The sequence below is a fragment of the Lissotriton vulgaris genome, chromosome 5 (assembly GCF_964263255.1).
Source record: "Lissotriton vulgaris chromosome 5, aLisVul1.2, whole genome shotgun sequence".
NCBI lineage: Eukaryota > Metazoa > Chordata > Amphibia > Caudata > Salamandridae > Lissotriton > Lissotriton vulgaris.
In genome coordinates, this window is record NC_141693.1 from 1,957,314,213 (window position 1) to 1,957,336,071 (window position 21,859).

At 45.9% G+C, this 21,859-nt stretch overlaps 1 protein-coding gene across 1 annotated transcript in view; it reads left to right on the forward strand.

Annotated features, from left to right (window-relative positions):
- The window catches only part of ABHD16A (abhydrolase domain containing 16A, phospholipase), a 274,475-nt gene that overhangs the window by 28,189 nt on the left and 224,427 nt on the right, over positions 1-21,859 (forward strand). The window contains exon 2 of the mRNA XM_086924640.1: positions 17,645-17,701. Coding sequence (XP_086780766.1) covers positions 17,645-17,701 — 57 coding nt within the window. The remainder of the gene's footprint in view (positions 1-17,644; positions 17,702-21,859) is intronic.

Consider the following 21,859-nt stretch of genomic DNA (forward strand, 5'->3'; position numbering starts at 1 on the left):
GCCAACACACCTGTCTCAGCAGGGTGACTCATGATTTTTTTTTAAACCCCATACAGCTTTATCTTAGCTGCCCTTCCCTAAAATTGCCTCTAAATCAATTTAAGTAAAATAAATTCCTCAGATTTTTTTATGGTCCCTCTTTCTTGCTTTCAAATGTTGGCATTATGCAGTATATGGCGTTTTACTTCCCTGTGCTCAAGGGAGAGCAGGCCTGTCTGGAAGTGTGTGTGTACTGAAAGAAATGTGTACTGGAAGTACCAATGATTCAAGTACAAATGTCAATGCTTAATAATACTTAGTGTGTTTAATAGAAAGGACAACTGTACTTTCCTGATAACTTGCATTGGTGTAAAATGCATTTGGAAAAAAACAAAACTAATAACTAATATAACAAAATATATCAGGCATCTTCTGCTTACTTTGGGAGTGTTTGAATGTGGGGATCCAGTGTTTTTTTTTCCAGTGAAATATGGAGGTCATGTTATGTTATGTTATTATTATTTATACAGCGCACAGCTGCCCCAGCAAAGGGGCGTCCTGGCGCTTGAACAGGTACTAATACATAACACGCAGGAAGAGGAAAAAGGCGGCTAACCAAGTACGGAAAACAGGAAAGTTTTGATAGCACGCCTAAAGGCAGTCAGATTATCCAGAGCTCGAATGTGCACCGGGAGTGAGTTCCACAAACCAGCGGCAAGCACTCGATAGGAGCGGCCACCCATCCTGCTAAGTTTAAAACGGGACGCAGGCCGCGCGATGAAGAGCCTCCGATCTCAAGGACCTTGAAGGAACATAAGGGATGAGCAAGTCAGCAAGTGCAGGCGGCGAGGAGAGATTCATAATTTTAAAGGCCAAACAAAGCGACTTAAACTTAATTCTTCGGCAGCCAGTGAAGGGCGGAGATAGTGCTGGAAACAGAGCAATGCCTAGGAAGACCAACAATGGCCCACGCCGCAGCATTCTGTACCCTTTGTAGCCTAGATGCCTCAGCCTGGTTTATCCCCAGCAGCAGCGTGCTACCGTAGTCCAGCCGAGATAAAACCGAGGCTTGGACCACGAGCTGCCGGGTGGAGGGATCAAAAAACTTGAGGATCGGTCTTAAGCCTCGCAAGATGCCGTAGCAGGTGGCTGCAACCTTCTTCGTATGGCCCGTAAAGGTAAGCGCCGGATCCAGCCAAACCCCTAAGTTCTTTACTTCGGAAGCTGGGACGGGAGTAACGCCCAATTCTGGAGGCCACCACTGATCTCCCCAAAGCTCCGCATGTTTCCCCAAAACCATGACTTCGGTTTTTTTGGCATTCAGTTGTAAGCAATTGGTTCTTAACCAATTTGCTACTGCCACAAGTCCTGCTCGGAATCTGGGGGCATCCACTTCAGGGTCTCCACTCAGTGTCACCACCAGGTCATCTCCCTCAACATGTCATCAGTTAAGAACTACATTTACAGCTTTAGGCATGACACTTACAAATCATCGACATTATGCATTTATATCTAATTAGTTAAACTGAACCCAACAACCCCTTCACATTAAATGCATTAAAGTGCTTGGTGCGGGCCTCCCCATGCAAGGTTTGATGGCTCCCCGGGTACCAGGGCTCGAAAAACCATAACATTTTACGAGACCTGCAGAATGAGTAACTATAATGTACTTGACCCGGTCCCAAATTGTGTGATCCTAGGCAAATATTTTGCCTTTTTAGGTCGAACATAGTTTCAGCGCTCATGCGCTGCTCCTGCGAGAGTTATTGTAGAGGAGTAGGTGAATAGAAGCTCTGCCCATATTCGCCATTGACGTGTATCATTGTCTGTCCGAAAGGCTTGCTTCTGATTCGTCAATAGGCTTGTTAGTCCCTCCTTAGTACCGCCTCCTCTTCATATGTCACTTCCCATGGCGACTGGACCCTTTACTTTGGTTGTTACAAGGTAAGTGTTATTTACATTGTGAGCACTATTTTCTTTAATGAGTTTCTCCTACTGCAGGCACAACGTGCTTTGGTGCCTTCTTTTCCACCCCACCCTCCCGTTGTCTGTGCCTTCTCCACCCCGACCCACTGTTGTCTGCCCCTTCTCCCCCTACCCTCCCTCCTGTTGTCTGGGATGCCATTGCCTACCATTTGCAGTGCAATATGTTGTGCGTAAATGCTCTACCAATTGCATTGCAAAGGCTTGTTTGTACAAACTACAGAGAAGTCCAGAACTGCCTGTCTTGTGCGCGGTGCCGTGGCTACGCCTACGTTTCATTCTCTGAAGGAAAACAAGTAACTATGGTAAATACTGGCGGGCCCTGGCTGTGTGGAGGCCTCGGCGGGTTTCACTTTCGTTTCAGAAGATCCGGACTCAAAGGGAGAGTTAGAGCGTAGCCCTGGAGCTCTACACAGTTTTGCCTGTTGAATCCCGATAAACTCTGGCTTCTTCTAAGCCAGGCAGTGCTGGATGCAGACAATGGTCACTATTCATGCCAATGGAGAGGAGGCAGCCCCGACCGAGGGTCGGTCCGAGTGGACCACTACACAGAGACACAGGGCGGGGAGGTGAGCAACATGTGCGAGTATCTGAGTAAAATTTTACTTCTACAATTACTGCTGAATATGAGGTGTTCCTCCACTCCGTGTCAATGCTGTGTACTCTTAAGACCTGCATAGCAAGCAACTGCGTCTAACGGTGGTTACACGCAGCCCTTGTGAGGATAATGAATATGTTTGCCCGGTTTTAGGGCAACGTAATTAGGCAGGGGCGGTGGTGCAGTCACTTCTCAGGTGGATTTGTTACCTAAGAAGTGAATGAGGATGAGTGAAAATGAAAGAAGGCTCGAGGGACATCCCAAGCCTGCTTCCCAGGATATTACTGCATTGTTTACGCCATATGAATCTCACCTAGCTTTTGATTAGAGGCGGACAAGCCTACAAATTGGCAACAAACCTTGTGCAAACATATTTTAAAGTCTCTCAGGTTCTCCTAGATCTCAGTAGCCTTTTACATAATTGAGCATAATGGTCTTCACATCTACCTGACAAAAGATGCATTGCCTGAACTGCGTAAAAATGCTCTGGCTCCTTTATCCCAACAGAAAACAACCGGTCTTTGTGGGAAATTTAATCCCCAATCCCACTCCCGCCCCTCACTGCAAAATTCCACATGCGTACTTCTGAACCTTCTGAAGCAAATGGGAAAGTGACAGCCAGGGTTTCGTGGCATAATTTGACCCTTGACATTGCCAGAAGTCACACACGCAAACACTCACATTCATATAACCGGAATTACAAACCTAGCTGCTGAAAAGCATTGTAAAATTCAACACTCAGTCTGAAAATAATTGGAGATTTCCATCATATTTACTAAGGTGGTGCCTTGATGCCCCCACTGAAGTCATTAGTCAGTCAGTTCACCACGTAATGCCCCCTTATCATGAGATCTAAGCAACATGATGTAAATTAATGAGGTTTGATAGGTTTGGACAGTTAGGCTCCACTAACTCCGTATCCGTTAGTAACTCCAGCAGCAGTTGCGAAACATGCATTTCACAACACTGTACATCATTTAGAGGGTTGTTGCTAATTCTTTCCCCACTTGTCCATCTGGAATTTACCTATTCTCGGATATTAGCCACACCTTCTCCGAAATCAGAAGGATGACTCTAAGCTATGCCATAGTCAAAAACACAGCCTGCTGCATAAAAAAGTCGTGCTGACAAGCATGAAGAAATTATGACTACATAGCATAACCCAGTCCCCCTCTTTATTCTTTATTTATTTATTTCAAAAAATGTCTAAATTGTCTCAAATTCAAATAAATGTTTAGGGTATTAAGCATTATACAAAGTTGCAATGGACTGCTTATACATTTACTAGTCTAGCTACTGGCAGAGTAGTATTGTATTATATTGCATAGTGGTCCAACATTTTTGTAAGGGAACGCTTGCTAAAGAAAAAGGCAAGACCATTTTAAATGGGCCTGCATTATTCTTCTGCAACTGTACTCTTACAGGACAGTACCCACATTGTTGGTCCCATCTTGCCGCTTCACTGCTGTTGCTGCTTCCATCGCCTGGGCCTGCACCACAACCATCAGCCCTGTTCACCACCTCACCATGCCAAAACAATGTAGTTGCTTTCTACTTCGGGTTTGCTTTGATTAAAGATGGCGTAGTGCAATTAGAGGGATGACTGAGGCCCAGGCCATCACACTTTTTTTCTTTCTTATTTCATGTGGTGGCACTGATCCTTCACGCAAGCTAACCTGGCTTTAACTTCACGTCTGCGAGCCACACTGAAGCCCCTTATTTATTTTTTGTAGCCCACATGTTACTGGTATTGTCACAGTGTGGTGCGGACCCTTAAGTATGCTGGTGGGTTACACTCACCTTGGGCAGACATTTCGTAATGATCAACCGGAGTGTGAAAGAATTCGCCCAAGCAATGGGAGCTCCATTTATGGTGGACATCTTGGACTTAGGGCTAGGGTGGGTGAAATACTATTGCTTGCGGGTGACTCTGGGACGGGAGGGGAATGGTGAGTTGAGGAATATGTGCAGTGGTCAGCTTTTTCTGTCTTTCTTATTTCCATCCACTCCATTATTCACCATAGACATTTCCTCTGCAAATGCCAGGTAAAATTGAACTTTTTTGTTTGCTGTTGTGATCTCCTGCCTTGACTACTGCAATAGCTTGTACATTGCCCTGTCCATTAAATCAGTCACCAAATTCCAAAGGGTTCACTCGCTATTATTCAAAACAAATTGCTGCAATCATATTAAGCCTGCACTAAAACGCAAAGCGCTCTACCCCTCATACCTCTAAGAAGACAGGGCAATTTTCAGAACACTGACTTGTTCGTAAGGTTCTATAGCGCAGGTCCCTTAAGTACTTGTGGAAGCTGTTCTGTATCATATGGCTAGAAATCTTCGGTCTAGGAACCACAACTTGCTCTCAGTGCAGTCATACCACCTCGAAGTTTGGTGGCAGGACCCTACACGTAAACAGCAGGATCATCCAATTTTTTATAGCCCGCATTTGAAATACAATAGGTCTCGCATTAGCGAAAATTTAAGCTATTAGCATTGTAAATGTTAATGCCTTTTATTTATCTGTTTTAAAAACAACACATAAATAAAAGGCATTGTCGTTTACAATGCCAATTGCTCAAACTCTCATAAATTGAAGACCTATTGCATTGCAAATGCTTGTTCTTTGTTATCATATAAGAGAGTACCTTCAAATTCAAGTTCACTATGTCTGCGGTACAAAATTTTTTTTATTTACTAGACTAAATGTTTGCACAATGTATAATAACAATCGAGCCCACATATAGGGTACACATAATCCCTGGCTTGGCTTTTAGTTCACTAATAGCATTGCCATCTGAGCAGAGGCAGGAAGAATTCCCAATTCATTTTAAACACTTACTTTTCATAAATATATTACTAAAGCATAATGTGATAGTGCACTATTATTTACAGATGCAAAAAGAACAATTGATGGACAGAATGCAGAACAATGTCATACATTCAAACTTGTACAGAGATCTGGGCCTCAATCCATCGTTTTTGTGCTCCCCATCCCATTCCTGTTTGAACCCAGCCATATGCAAATCGGTCTTGACCCTGTGCCCAATGGGAACAGTCCAGCCCGAACTGCCAGGTTTCCTGTTTAGGGAAGACCTGGCTTTGCAGTGCGGGCTGGACTGTTCCCGTGAGGCACAGGGTCAAGACTGATTTGCATATAGCTGGTCTGAACTGAGGTGGCAAAGTGAGCTAAAGAATGATGATGGATTCAACCCAGATCTGGGACTGGGGGTGAGTGTCTGAAATGTTTTAGCGCTCCGTCTATCATCTCCTTGTGTTTGCTTTGTTCACGCTAAGTTGGCAGGGTATGCCCAGACGTGGGTCCCTTGTTCACTTTGCCACTGGATTCAAGCTAGCCTGGCTGATGAAGGGTATTACCCAGAAACCGGTCCCAGGGTGCTTTTTTCCGGTTCAGAGAAGACCTGGCTTGGAAGTTTGGGCTGGACTGTTCCCATGATGCACAGGGTCAAGACTGATTTGCATATAGCTGGGTCTGAACTGAGGTGGCAAAGTGAGCTAAATAATGATGATGGATTCAACCCAGATCTGTGACTGGGGGTGAGCGTCTGAAAAGTTTCAGCGCTCCGTCCATCATCTCCTTGTGTTTGCTCTGTTATTTACAGATCACACATTTTCCATTGAAATGGCCACAAAACGTTCCCACTAACGCAGTTTTAGGGGGTGATTACAATGGCGGGCAGATCGCCACCACCCGCATGGCGGTGGCGATCCGCCCGCCATAAACCACCACCTGCCACCCAATTCCCTCCGCCATATTATTATGGCGGGGGGACTCTGTGTTTTCCGCCCGGTCGATGAGTCGACCGGGCGGAAAAGGTTTTAATATGGTGGCGGTGTCTGGTAGACACAGCCATCCATATTAAGATACATGTGGGGATTTGCCTTTAACGCCGCCACGGAACGGCATGCGGTCCTAGACATTGGGGGCCCGTAGCGGGCCCCCAGGTATTTTAGGGTGTGGGGGGGACACATAGGGGTTACCTGTGGTACCCCCCTGAATTTGCATGTACAACGTGGCAGGCACCGCACAGTGCCTGTCAGGTTGTGCATTCAAATGCCCAACTTGCATTTTTAACCTTGCGTTGGGTGCTTCTGGCAGCACCGTCCGCCGCAATGTTAAAAATGCGGGATACGCCCGCCAGTGTGGCGAGCGCTCCAAATTGCAAATGCCGGACTGCCACATGCATAGCGGGCGGTCCCCTTTCCCGGGGCTATGGCGGGCAGACAAAGTCCGCCCGCCATGCTAATCAGCCTCTAACTGCTAAAACTATGTAGCACATAAACAATGTTTGGAAATTGGGTTTCAGCTTGAGTTTTGATCCTATTAAAATAATTTTTTCAGCACAGAATTACAAAAATGTGTCTTCATAACAAGTGAAATGTATTCGAAATGTTTGAAAAGTTCACTTATTAGTTATTTCCATGGTGTGTAAAAAAGCCTGACATCTTATGGCCTTTTATTTCACATGGTTTGCACAGCTCGAATGTCACACAGTTCACGTTACTAAATCCTCTAACTTCAGTCACTGAAAGAAAAGAAAGTAGGAAGACAAACTGACTTTTGACCTTTTTGAAAACTGAGCAAATGTGACAAAATAACAAGATTTAAAGGCATCTTTATTGCTCATTCACTTTGTGAGCGAGCAGAACACCTGTGATTCAACTCACCAGAACGTGCGAAAGGTCCCTAAGAATAGCTTGTCCTGATTAAATCTGCCTAGTGAGTGGATCGTTCAAGCCCTGTGTATGTAGCAGTGTGTTGTCCTTGTGGGGATGTGTGTGTTGCTTGTGGAGTATGAAGACTGAACATTTTTTGTGCTGTGTTTATTAATGTGAGCTGGACATTGTGTACGAGTGTAGCTTTGATGACTGGTCTTTTGTTGGAGTCTGGTCAAGTGTATTTTGAGTTAAGGTGATGTAGGATTAAACTTTCCCTTGGTTTTTGTTGGTGCCTTGAATGTGTAGCCATGGAGATGAGGAGAAACCCTTTGAACCAGTTGTCGAAGGAAGTTTATGGGGTCCCTGCCCTGGCTGTTGCATGTATGGATGCCCTTGACTCCATGTCCTGCATGCATAAATGTTGTCATTGTGAGTTTGGAGATGTGGCGGTAGGGCCTCATGTCTGAGGAGGTCCTAAGACATGCTTGTCTTAGACTATTGTGCAATGGATGTTTCAGCCCATAGGCCTATGGAAATCTACTCACCCACTACCCTTGGCAAGTCCGATTTCATCAAGGAACGCTATGTTTAAGGCCTACTCGCCCACTCTGGGGAGCTGACGTATATCAGGTGTTATGTTCACTCACAAAGTGAATGAACCAAAAAGCTACTTTTTAGGTCTCTCCTACGCTGCATAGGAGGAGACCTTTAGGAATCGATTTGCCTTTTCTGCCAAAAACGTGCACGCATTGCATTGCTTACAATGGCAATGCATGCACGTTTGGCGATTCCCTTGTGGGAGTTAGCTTTGAAACCATCTGTTTGTAATTAACTTTCAAACAGATGGTTCCTACTGTTCGCTCCCGCAAGGGAAACAGGCGCAGGCCCCCTCCTCTCTCCCCTCCCCCTGCTGCCTCCTCCTCTCCTCGTCTCGTTTCGTTGGTTACTGGCTGTCTTGTTTTTGTTTGCTGTTCTGATTGACATCTCGTGTGCAGATCAGTCTCCGCACTTCTATCTCTACCGATGGGGAAACAACGTGCAGCTATTGATACCCAATCTACTGAATAATAGTTTGCACAGAACTCAGTGCACAATTTAAAATGTTCCTATTGCTGCATTATAACACTTTCTGCAGTTCATTGTCCCCAGTGTTGCGGACAATATACAGCAGGCAGTAGAAACTATCACAAAAGTAGATCAGACATCGGTAGCGAAAGAATACGCAAACTCCGGAGCCTACCTACGTCCGTTGACCTTGCCAACCAGCAAGGCCAGCAAAAGAAAGTAAAAGAAGACGGGCCGGGCCAACCTTCTTGCTGTGCCTGCTGATTGTTATGTCACGGCGAGTGGTAATACGATTTCTCAAAATGAAAGCCTCTAAAATGCTATTGAGTGGCGGATTGCTTCTATGCGCAAATTGTACAAGCATGATCCTAGTTTTAATTAAACATTGGTACACTGTTGCTAATTTTAAGACATTGATATGTTATACACGTTTTGTAAACGAGCGACAAGTCTTCCAAATGTTCATTATTTTGCGAAGAGTAACAATGCTGCGTGATATTTAATTTTCTGGTGCCTTTTCGTGGCCTGTACAGTAGGTCTTTTTAAAGATGGCTGCCGCGTATTTTTTCGGTATGGAGTGTTCTGATAGATACATCTGCCGTGTGGATTCCTCACCTTGTGAATATCCCCCTTGCGTCAGCAACGTTCGGAAAATTCTTCGTAGCACGCCGGCGTGGACGACGTCATAGGAGCACGGCTTCGCGCGCGACTCCGTCTGACGTCACCGACTCCACATAAGGCCCACGTCGGCGTGATGACGTCAGTTCCCTTTTTTCCGCGTCGTCGACGCTAACGGTTTCTGGGATCTTCTGCGATACTTTTGTATCTATTCGCTGTTTAGCTGTAATTGTTTCACTATCGGATTTCGCTTCATCGCCGGAGATGTCGTCGAGGAAGACAGGCTTCAAACAGTGTGGTTCCTGCACCCGGATGATGTCGATCACCGATCCGCATCCCGTCTGTCTGTGGTGTCTTGGTTCGGGACACGATGTCAAGAACTGTCGTTCCTGTGACAAGATGAACCCCAAAGCCTTGCGTGAGCGGGAGGCGAAGCTTCTGCTTGCTAAGGTGAAGGAAAGGGAAGCCGGAAGGTCTTCGAGGTCAGTGTCCAGGCGCTCGAAGTCGAGACAACGGTCGCGGTCGAAGTCAAGGTCGGCTTCGAGGGCGAAGTCGAGGTCGGCTTCGAAGGCCAAGTCGAGGTCGAGAGAGAGATCAAGGTCCAGAGGGAGGTCGAGGTCCGGTTCCAAGTCGGCCTCGGGCCATGCTTCGGGCTCCTCGAGAAAGAAGCATAAGAGGAGTAAACATCACTCCAGACACCACTCTGGCAAGGAGTCTTCGGATTCGAGGAAGAAGTCGAGAAAACATCATAAGGACTTCGTGTCTCCTTCTCCAGCTCAATCTCACGTTGGTTCTCCAGTTCATGAGCCGGAACCGGATCTGGAGTCGCACCATTCATCGGTGCATGAAGAAGAGGTTCCTCGAGCACCGACTCCGGTTGTGGAGCCAGAAGAACAAGAGGGCCAGGGTGCGCCCTTGCCGGATCAGCCTCCTTCGGAGCGGCCGTTGGGTTCGTACCCACCCTTTCCAGGTCCAGGTCAGGATCCCTCGCAATTTTTAAACGCCATGTTTGGTGTTTACTCGAGGGCGATGTACCCCGCTGGTGCGCCTATGGGTCCCATGGGTCCTTTGTCTTTCAATTTGGGTGTGCCCCAGGCTTATGCCCCGGCCCCATTTATGCCGTTTATGCCGACGCCTTGCACTCCTTGGCTCGGTACGGCGCCGCCGAGGTCGTCGACTTCGCATGCGGCTTCGCCGACTCCGGATCGGCCTCGGGTGGATTCGGATCGTGGCACTTCCCGTCCTCCGGCTCCTCGCTCGACGTCGGCTCCGGCGCCGTCGGAGTCGTTACCGGATCCATCGACTTCGGTCCGTATGGAGTGGTCGAGGCGCAGGGCACAACGCCTCTTGGAGGAGAAGGGGTTTGTGGACTCCGAGGTTGAGGAAGGAGAGTTGCATGAGGGGGATTGTTTTGAGGACCTTCAGGATGCAAGTGGCTTGGAACTTTCTCCTGAATGGGGTTTGCCAACCGTTTCTGACACACCATCTAAGGACTTGGCACCCTATCATGTTGTCATAAAGAAGGCTGCAGAGTTGCTAGGCTTGACTTTGCCCACAGTTGAATACAAGCCCAACATCCTTACGGAAGTGTTGCATTCACCCTCTTCTATTGTGGAGCCTACGCTTCCTTTTACGGATGCATTGACTGAACCGATAAAGGAGGTCTGGAAGAGGCCTTTATCTGCTCCTGCAGTTTCCAGGTCAGTGGCAAGGCGTTACAGGGTGGCTCCTGATGACCCTGAATTTCTTTCCTCGCATCCTGCACCGGAGAGTCTGGTAGTGCAGGCCGCCTGTTCCAGCAGGGCTGCGGGTTCTTTCCCTCAGGTGCCAGCAGACAAGGACTCAAAAAAACTGGACCAGTCTGCTAAAAAGATTTTCTCCTCGGGTAGCATGGCCTTGAAGTCCACCAATGCTACTTGCCTCTTGGGGAGATACGTTCACGCGTTGATGGACTCTGTCAAACAGCTTTCTGCTAAGCTTCCAGAGGACGATAAGAAGAACTTTAACGAGGTGGTCGCTGATACTCAGGCTGCAGCTCGTATGGTCATACAGAGTGGTATGGACACGGCGGACTCTGTTGCCAGAATTATGGGCTCCACTGTGGCTACAAGAAGGGCTGCATGGCTTAAGTCCTCTGATTTTTCTACTGACGTTCAGTCTACTCTGTTGGACTTACCGTTTGATGGGACAGGTCTCTTTGGCAAGAAGGCTGACGTAGCTCTGGAGAGATTCAAAGACAGTCGGGCTACAGCGAAGTCTTTGGGCCTTCAGACGAGGGGCTCTGCGACTAGAAAGTATAGGGGTTTTGGCAGATCCAATTTTCGTCCCTACAATCAAGGACAGCAGCAGCAGCAGCAGCGCCAGAATCCTCTGTATAAATCCTACAGAGGAAAGCAAAGGGGCCGTGGTCGTGGGCGCCAGGTCTCCTCCTCCTCCTCCTCCTCCTCCTCTTCCTCTAATAGCCAACCCCCTCCCCCTGCAGCAAAGCAGCCCTAGATCCGCCATTCTGGATCATGTGGCTCCGGTGGGGGGTCGGCTTACTCATTTTCTACGGGATTGGGAATTGGTTACATCGGATCTTTGGGTTCTCAATCTCGTAGAAAATGGGTATGCACTTCCTTTCCAGGAGTTCCCTCCCAATTACCCTCCTTGCCAGGGTTTTTGTTCGGAGGACCACCTTGTTCGCTTGCAGGAAGAAGTCCTGGCTTTGTTCAAGAAAGGTGCGATAGAGGTGGTTCCAGAGCAGGAAAAGGGTCAGGGATGCTACTCCCGGTATTTCCTGATCCCCAAGAAGGATGGCAGGTTACGTCCAATCCTGGACCTCAGGATTTTGAATCTCTATCTCAAGCAGGAGAAATTCAAAATGCTCACTCTTGCGCAGGTTCTTCAAGCGCTGTTGGAAGAAGACTGGATGGTGTCGATCGACTTGCAGGATGCGTATTTTCACATCCCGATCCTGAAGTCGCACAGGAAGTATCTCCGTTTTACGGTGGGATCGCAACACTACCAGTTTGCGGTCCTTCCGTTTGGTCTTACTACTGCGCCTCGAGTTTTCACCAAGGTGATGGCAGTGGTGGCTGCACATCTCAGGAGGTCGGGGATACCTGTATTCCCGTACCTGGACGACTGGCTGATCAAAGCGGAGTCGCCCGAGAAGGTGCTTCATCACCTGCAAGAAACATCGCAGCTGTTGTTCAGGTTGGGTTTTTCAATAAATGTGCCCAAATCTCACCTGGTGCCCTCCCAGCGCAACCTGTTCATAGGTGCGGTACTGGACACTACTGTATGTCGTGCATTCCCTCCTCCGCAAAGGATTCGCGACATACAGGAAATGATTCCTTTATTTCACAATGGAGCGGTTGTTCCGGTCCTGAAGGTCCTTCGCCTGCTCGGTCTGATGGCTTCTTGCATTCTCCTGGTCAACCATGCACGCTGGCACATGAGGGCACTCCAGTGGTGCCTCCGCAGGCAGTGGTATCAACACAATGGAGATCTCGGGGAGTCTGTGAGGATCTCCAGAGAAACTGCAGCGGATCTGTCTTGGTGGGGCGTGGAAGGCAATCTGTCTCAAGGAAAGCCTTTTCAGCTTCCACCATCGGTGGCCACGGTGATAACGGATGCATCCACTCTAGGGTGGGGTGCTCATCTGGGGGATCTGGAGGTCAAGGGTCTTTGGTCTCCAGAGGAAAGGCTGCTTCACATCAACCTTCTGGAGTTACGGGCGATACGTCTGGCACTCAAGGCCTTCCTCCCTTCCCTTCGCGGTCGGTCAGTTCAAGTCCTGACGGACAACACGACCGCGATGTGGTATGTCAACAAGCAGGGAGGAGTGGGGTCGCAGTGTCTCTGCAGGGAGGCTCTGCGCCTCTGGTCCTGGGTTCAGGACCACCAGATTTGTCTGATGGCAAATCATCTGGCCGGGGTTCTGAACGTGCGTGCGGACATTCTCAGTCGTCAGTTCTCTGCCGACCACGAGTGGAGGCTTCACCCGGAGGTTGTTCGTTACGTCTTTCAGATGTGGGGGACTCCTCGGGTGGACCTGTTTGCCACTTGCGAGAATGCTCACTGCCCGTCATTCTGCAGTCTCCAGTATCCGATGCAAGGAGCATTGGGGGACGCGTTTCAGTTGAGCTGGAGAGGTCAGCTCCTTTACGCGTTTCCTCCCGTACCCTTGATTCCTCGGGTTCTGAGGAAGATTCGCCAAGACCGGGCCCAAGTCATTTTGGTCGCCCCGGATTGGCCAAGAAGGGTGTGGTACACAGATCTTCTCCACCTCTCCTCTCACCCGCCGCTCCGTCTCCCTCTCAGGGCAGACCTCCTCTCTCAGATGGAGGGGCAGGTTCTACACCCCCACCTCCAGACATTACACCTTCATGCATGGAGATTGAACGGGGCAATCTGAACTCTTTCTCTCTCCCTAACGATGTGGTGGATGTCATACTTTCTGCCAGGCGTGACTCCACCAAGTCCATTTATTCGTATAGGTGGAATAAGTTTGTGTCTTGGTGTAGGGAGAGGGATGTTGACCCGTTAAAGGCTCATTTGTCTGATATTTTGTTGTTTGCTCTTTCTCTGGCACGGCAGGGTTTTGCTGTTGCCACTGTCAAGGGATACCTTTCGGCCTTATCGGCATTCCTCTGCTTGCCGGATCAGCCCTCTCTTTTTAAATCACCTGTGGTTTTAAGATTTTTGAAGGGGCTCACTAATAAGTTCCCTCCTTCTCCCTTTATTGTTCCTCATTGGGACTTGAATCTTGTGTTAACCTATCTGATGGGTTCGCCGTTTGAACCCTTACACAAGTGTCCAATGAGGCTTCTTTCTTTTAAGACGGTCTTCTTAGTTGCAATTACCTCGGCAAGGAGGGTAAGTGAGCTTCAGGCTCTTAGTTCCAAGCCCCCGTTTTTGTCCATCCATGCTGAAAGAATGGTTCTTAGGACCAGGGCTGCTTTTCTGCCTAAGGTGGTTACTCCCTTCCACCTAGGTCAATCCATTACCCTTCCTACCTTTTATCCTCCCCCACACCCTTCCAAGGAGGAGGAGAGGCTTCATCGCCTGGACCCGAAGAGAGCGGTTAGCTTCTATCTTGATAGGACTAAAGACTATCGTATAGACGATCAGCTCTTCGTGGGTTTTGCTGGCTGCAAGAAGGGCAGAGCGGTGCACAAGCGCACACTTTCCAGATGGATTATCCTGTGCATCAAGATTTGCTACTCTCTGGCGGGTAAGGACCCTCCTGAGGGTATTAGAGCTCATTCAACTAGAGCAAAGTCTGCTACTTCTGCATTGTCTAGGGGTGTTCCTGTTGAGGACATTTGCAGGGCCGCGACTTGGGCCTCCCTCCACACTTTTGCAAAGCACTACTGCTTGGATGCTGAGGTGAGGAGGGACGGCCACTTCGCGCGCTCTGTTCTCCAAGATTTCCTGGTGTAGCGGAGTGGACACCCTCCTCCGGGAGTGGGGACTGCTGTGGGAATCTATTCACAAGGTGAGGAATCCACACGGCAGATGTATCTATCAGAAGAACAAGTTACTTACCTTCGGTAACGCTTTTTCTGGTAGATACAATATCTGCCTGTGGATTCCTCACTGACCCACCCGCCTCCCCGTTGTCCACTCTGCTATACCTGGTGTTATGTGCAAATGTAATTATGATTTTATCTGATTTTGTATAGTTTTGCACTTTGAATGCATTTGTTTTGCATGTACTGTGTACATTGTGTATATATATATATATGTACTTGTTGGTCCGTCCGGGTGCCTCGAAGGCACGGAAAAAAGGGCGGAACTGACGTCATCACGCCGACGTGGGCCTTATGTGGAGTCGGTGACGTCAGACGGAGTCGCGCGCGAAGCCGTGCTCCTATGACGTCGTCCACGCCGGCGTGCTACGAAGAATTTTCCGAACGTTGCTGACGCAAGGGGGATATTCACAAGGTGAGGAATCCACAGGCAGATATTGTATCTACCAGAAAAAGCGTTACCGAAGGTAAGTAACTTGTTCGTTTCAACCAATACTTGACAGACACATCCTGATTTCGTTTACCCTGTTCCTCCTCCCTGAAGGCTGGGAGCCTGACGTGTGAGCTCAATAGAAGCTTGCAATACTTGTCAACTGATCCCCGGAGGATAACGGGAATGGTAGTGCGAAAGTTCCTGAAAGTGGATGCCCTAGATTCAACTGTATCCATGACCTTGCGGTATTATTATAAAAAGAAAGTGTCTTGTAATGCGGGCAAACCCCTTACACTTAATTTATTTTTATTTTCGGTAGCGCTCTGTATCTTGCTTGCTGGCAGAGTTTTCGACTCAACATTGGTTTTTAACCCCTTGCGTGCGGGGCGTATTCCCCGCCTGTGCTGACTCCGCCTTGCGCGGGCGGAGTCATGACGGAACGGTTCCGTCATCAGCACAGCTCAACCGACGCTGATGACGGAACCGTTCTGTCATCAGCACGGGTTAATAGCAGGTTTGTGATCTTTTAGCTCCAATTTACTCAGCTAGTCTGAACAAAAATAAAACAATTTACCATTGAAGAGGCAGTTTTGGGTCTTGCCCTTTAGACGTCTCCTGCTAGATACATTGTTGTTAGCTTACCGCAGTCATCTTCAAACTTTTTCATGCTGTGCCCCCGAGTATAAACAAGCATTGGGAACTTATAAGTATTTAGTGATGCAGCACAATATCCATGCAACATCAACTGTTGCATGGCTAAACACTTATAAGGTCCCAAAGGTGAGACCTATTGTATATGCTAATACTTGTTAATCTTGCTTTTATCTTGTCACATTTTCTCGTCAGACAGCGGTCAACAGTTAGTTCTTCTTCCTACATTTGCTTTTCTGTGAAGTTAGAGGATTTTGTAAAGTGAACTGTGACAGTTGTGTTGTGCAAAGAGTGCGAAAAAAATGGCTGTAAGATTTCAGGCGTTTTGTTTTAGCAAAACATTGAAATAAGTAATAAGTGAACTGTACAAACACTTAAAAAAATATTTCAGTATTTATTCAAGGCACATTTCTGTAATTCTGTGTATTGAATAAAACAATTTTTATAGGATGAAAAAAAATCAGAACACTTTACTTGGTGTTGTGCAAATATTAAATATTTTAACTGAAGCCCAATTTCCAAGCATTGTTTAAACAGTTTATCGTTTTATCAGTAAAACTATATGTTAGTGGGAAGGTTTGTGGCAATTTCAATGGAAAATGTGCTGTCTGTAAATTAACGTGCATTACCACATCATGCTTTAGCAATATATTTATAAAAAGTGAGTTTTTTAACATGAATTGGGAAATAATCCTGCCTCGATGACATTGATATTAGTAAACTAATAGCCAAGCTATGGATCATGTGTACCCTATATGTGGACTTGATTCTTATTATACATGGAACAAACGTTCAGTCTAATAAATAAAAAAGTTTTTTTGTACAAAAACCCCTGTAACAATACGGCGTGATGATTATATGTTATATGTTATATGTTTATCTTTATGGTAATAGTGAACAGGGGGACAGTCAAGTAGAGATACTGTACAAATGTACCACCTGCAATAGAATCACGATGCACTGCAAACCACTATACCGAAATGACGTAATGACTATGTTTTATGTGTTACGTTTTATGTTTTATGTTGTAAAAAAAACAATAAAAATTCATTGAAATGAAAAAAAACAAATGTTGTACTCTTGTATTTGAAGGTGCTCTCGTATGTGATAATGGAGAAAAAGGTGGGTCCATAAACCATATTATTTTCCTAAGATCACACAATTTGAGACCAGTTTACGAGTCAAGTACATTATAGTTAGGTCGAGTAGATTATTATTATGGTTTTATGATTTTTCCGAGGCCTGAATTGGTTTCTTTGTTTGACATCATGTGTGGAGTCGCAGTTTTTTTGTGGCAGTTTTTTTGTGACAGCCATTTGTTATCTTAGTTCATCTGCGTAGGTATTGTAGAATTTAACATGGTTCTGGTCAGGCAAATGTCAAAGTTGGATATGTTGGAGAGTGAGCAATTGTGAATGATTGTCCCTGAACTTTATATGCAAGAGAATAGCTGTTCTTTGCATTGCTGTCTATAAGAAAGGGAGGTGTGTAATATCCTTCCTGTATGTCGTTATTCATTGCATGTCTGAGCTGGTGTGTTATATGCCGAGAATAAATGATGTAGTAGAATGTTGATGTGTGTCTGGAGTAAGGGCTGGTAGAGTTGGAGGGAGGATGGCACCCTGACAGGACCTACCTCTTGTTACTGTACCCAAGGGTCTAACATGAAATAAAGATCTTCTCTCCTAGTTGAGTGATTCCAGACTATTGTATGAAGATCCTTTCCTCTAACTACAACGTAGTGGCTACTTGGGTATCTTGTATAAGCAAGAACATCACAATCTAAAATCATGGGGGTAAAAGCAGTGGTCAGTTATAAGGATAACTCCTTGGCTTATACCAGTTGCTGGTATTATCTATGAAATAATACCGTAAATTGAGAATGATGGGTATCCATACTAGGTTGCAATATTAAACAGACAGTAGTTGACTGATGGTACCAGTAAAACTTAACATTCGCTAAAGTACCTTCCTAGAGGTAATATTTTCTTGCTATTTACAGGATATTATCAGGGATTTGTGGTATAGACTCTGGTGGATGTGCTGTAGTTGAGTGCAATTTCTGACATCTCTGTAGTGGCCTGCTAAAGGTGGTGTCTTTTTTTTCTTTTTCTTCAGGAGTCCTTTTACCAGCCCCGAGCTTTGGAGAAGCACACTGACAGCATCTTGGCCTGGGTGAGTTCCAGCTCTTCACTTTCCTTGGTTCGGGGTGTGGTGGAAGGTTGCGAACAATTGAAGCATTAGTAACACTGAACTCGTACTTGGAGATTGTTAAAGAGAAATGTAAAATGGACTGTTTTAAATATGTCTACACTTTGGATTATAGAAGATGATGGAAATTGTCTTCTTTAAAATGGGTTTTTCTTAAAATTCACAGCCATAAATTAATTGCTCCCTAAGTTCTTTAATTGGTAAGCAAAAGAGGCTATTTTCTTTTCTTTGTTTAACAAAACCTCCCTCGGATAAAAGCTTCCACCAGAGGAGAGAAGGTGATACGTGGTTACCCACTAGCTTGTTGAATGGTTGAACTGTTTCTGCCTCAGTTGTTTCTCTGTTGAGTTCAGCATGCAGTATTTGTGTCGGAAGGGATATCATTGTAAAGCTATTGACGTGTGTCAGTTGTCAATCAGGACTCTACAAATAGTCATGTTTTTAGTGTTCTAGAAGTCTCTGGTGTCAATGAGAGATTTTTAACTCTAGTGAACTTGCCGAGTCGTTGCTTATCATCTATTGGCCTAATATTCAGAGTCTGAAATTTGGGAGATTTGTGGAGAGAGTAGTTTCTTCTCTTTACAAAAGAAATCTTGAATTGAAGGAAAAAGAGGGTTGCGTTTTACCTTCTTCACACATGTTTAAAACAGACCCCTGAATATTATGTTACATATACAGTAGTGCAATTCAATCTCTCTGGTGTCCTCCTTTTCCTCTATTCCTTCTTGTCTTCTTATTTTAACTGGGCCATTGCAGGCTGTCTTTGACAATGCTTTATTGTAATTATATTGGATTTCTGTTTGGTTTCTACTGTTTCTGTATTGATTTGGTTTGGTTTATCTTCCTTTCCATTGGGTATGCACTTAGTTTTCTTTTGTCTCTAATGGTTTCCCTCCATTGTAGTTTGAGTCTTCTGCAATCTTGTAATTGGTCTGGACCTGACCCAAATATTGGGATCCCCCCATGGGGGTGTTGTATCTTTCTCCACCATCCATGTAGCCTAGTCTCTTGAGCAAATAAGGGAAGCCTATTTGAGCTCTGAGTACATAATGCTGGGCTTGGCTTGGCAGACTATTTTGCACCTGGCTATTTAGGATCTTGCATTGCTTTTTTCACTCCAGACATCTTGCTTTAAATGTATCTAATTTTCAGGCTGGTTTCAACTGAATCTTTCTGTTACATGACTCATGATTATTACAATGAGTTGGTTTATCTACCTCACCAAATGCCCTCCCTTTTCTATCCTGGATCAGGATGATTTGCCTGCTGGTACAATAGGGTTTTCTAGTTGGCACAGTTAGATTAAAATCTTCATCCCTTTTCTCCATTCTGTTGAACTTCAGTCCGTTATTACGCACAGATCCGTGAGCATTTTACATGTGAGAATATAATTATAAAAAGGTAATCAACATATGCTTTATTATTATTGGAGTATGCATGACCATGATATTTCTGAAGTTTTAAATTTAAATGACTTGAAATACAACATTTATTATGTCTGTAACATAAATTGGTTTCTTCGTGATACAGTTCTCTGAGTTGCTGAGAAATTCCTTGCATCTTCAGGGCAAACACTACTAATATTTTTTCCCAATTACAGTCTTTTTACATCTGAGCTGTTGTCTTGAAAGGCCTAAGGGATAAAGAAAGATAAAGAACACCGGAAAATAATTATTTTTTTAAACAGTTAAAACACCAGAATTAGAATATATTTGTCCATGTATGAAATAATGTTGACTATAAAATGTCAACTATTTTAAAGTCAAGTTGAAATTGATATGGCGATAATGTGTATTTAATTATTAACTATTACAGTTTAGAACCTTTTGATACTTTTGTGCTAGTTAAATTTCTTTGGTGCTTAATTTATTGTACCTGTACTACAGGGGGAGTTGGGACACCTACTTTCCCTGATCTTTCCCTTTGGAGGAACTTAATCTGCTTTCATGGGCAGACACCCTCTGCCTCCCCACCCTTACCCTTTCTTCACTGCTCCTACATCTTTTTTTGCGGGCACTAACCCCACCCACCCATCCTTCCCATACCATTACCTTCCCTTCTCGACTTTTGCAGGGTGACACCCTCCCCATCTTTCTTACCTCAACAATAACCTTTTCACCAATTCCCTCAACGAACATTGCTCTTGTGACCTCAGCAAGTTACTTAGCCCTCAAAGAGCACTGCTCTCATGCCACTAGGAAGTCCTTCTGTGAGTTATATTCTTAGGTTCCTCCCAGCCTCCATGTCTGTCACCACCATCTTTACAATGCACTGTGTAATAAAGTGGACCCGGGCTCAATCAACCCGCTGGTAGCTGTGGTACAGAGCATACAGGCTTAACTTAAGAGAAATTGCGTAAAGTATGTAAGAGCAACAAAACAGTTAAAAAGTCACAACACAATATTAGAAAAATATTTAATGAGTAAGATGACAACAAAACTTCAATTAGGGGAACCAGAGATACAGATATTAAAAGATGTAAGTCTAAGAAAAAGTAAAATGCCAATCAGTAATCATGGTTTGCTGCGGACCGGGACCTAGTTGTGCTTTCTGGCTGACAGATATGGATCGCAAGTCGGATATACAAACCAGGATTGCCCCAGTCAAAGATTTCCTCTAGTGGAGCAAGGTTGCAGACTCTATCTGCTGAAGTCCTCTTGAAGCCGAATAGCAACTGGACGAGGTCCTGGTGAAGTCCTAGGTTTTGCGGGAAAAGGTAAGCAGGAGAAATAAAAATGCCAGTTGATGAACTCCTCTTGTCAGTTGGATACTTTTTGGCCCTTTGCCCAGTCAAGATTTCTCCCTTCTGATGGATACATCTGCCAGTGGGTTCCTCACCTTGTGAATATCCCCCTGCGTCAGCAGCATTCGGAAATTCTTTAGTAGCTTTGCGCCGACGTAGACTACGTCATAGAGGCACGGCATCGCGCACGGCTCCACTGACGTCACCGACTCCATAAGAGGCCCACGTCGGCGTGATGACATCAGTTCCCTTTTTTCCGCGTTGTCGACACTATCTGATAGATACATCTGCCGTGTGGATTCCTCACCTTGTGAATATCCCCTTGCGTCAGCAACATTCGGAAATTCTTTTTGTAGCTTCGCGCTGACGTGGATCCGGACGTCACAGAGACACGGCACCGCTCGCGACTCCGCTGACGTCACCGATGCCTATAACAGGCCCATGCCTTATCACACATTTATAAAAAAAGCAGCGAGTTTATTGAATATTGATCTGCCCACTGCTGATTATAAACCTAATATTTTAACTGAGGTTCTTCATTCACCCTCGTCAGTTATTGAACCTGTTACCCTTCAAGGAGGCCTTATCTGAGCCCATCTATGAGGTTTGGAAGAAACCTTTATCTGCTCCTGCAGTTTCTAGAACAGTGGCGAGGAGATACAGAGTTGCACCCGAGGACCCTGCGTTTTTATCAACTCATCCCTTGCCTGAGAGTTTGGTGGTGCAAGCTGCCTGCTCAAAGAAATCTGCTGGTGCTTTTCCACAGGTTCCTGGGGATAAAGAATCCAGAAAGCAAGATCAGAGTGCCAAGAAGGTTTTCTCATCAGCCAGTATGGCGTTAAAGTCAACCAACGCAACGTGTCTGATGGGAAGGTATATCCATGCCTTGATGGATTCTGTCAAGCAGCTGATTCCGAAAATTCCTGAGGGTGACAGGAAGGATTTTCAGGAAGTGATATCAGATACTCAAGCAGCTGCGAGACAGGTGATTCAGAGTGGTCTGGACACTGCTGATTCGGTAGCAAGGGTCATGGGCTCCTCCGTGGCCACTAGGAGGGCTGCCTGGCTTAAATCATCGGAGTTCTCTGCAGACGTCCTGTCTGTTTTGATGGACTTGCCTTTTGATGGCTCAGGATTGTTTGGCAAGAAGGCTGATGCTGCTTTGGAACGTTTTAAGGACAGTAGGGCCACTGCAAAATCTTTGGGTCTTCAGTCCAGAGGTACTACTGCTAGACGCTTCAGGGGGTTTGGAAGATCTTCCTTTCGTTCTTACAGACCATCCCAGCAGCAGCATCAACAGCAGCAGAATACGCTGTACAAGTCATACAGGGGCAGACAAAGATCCCGCCCTAGAGGTCGTCAAACTTCCTCCTCCTCCT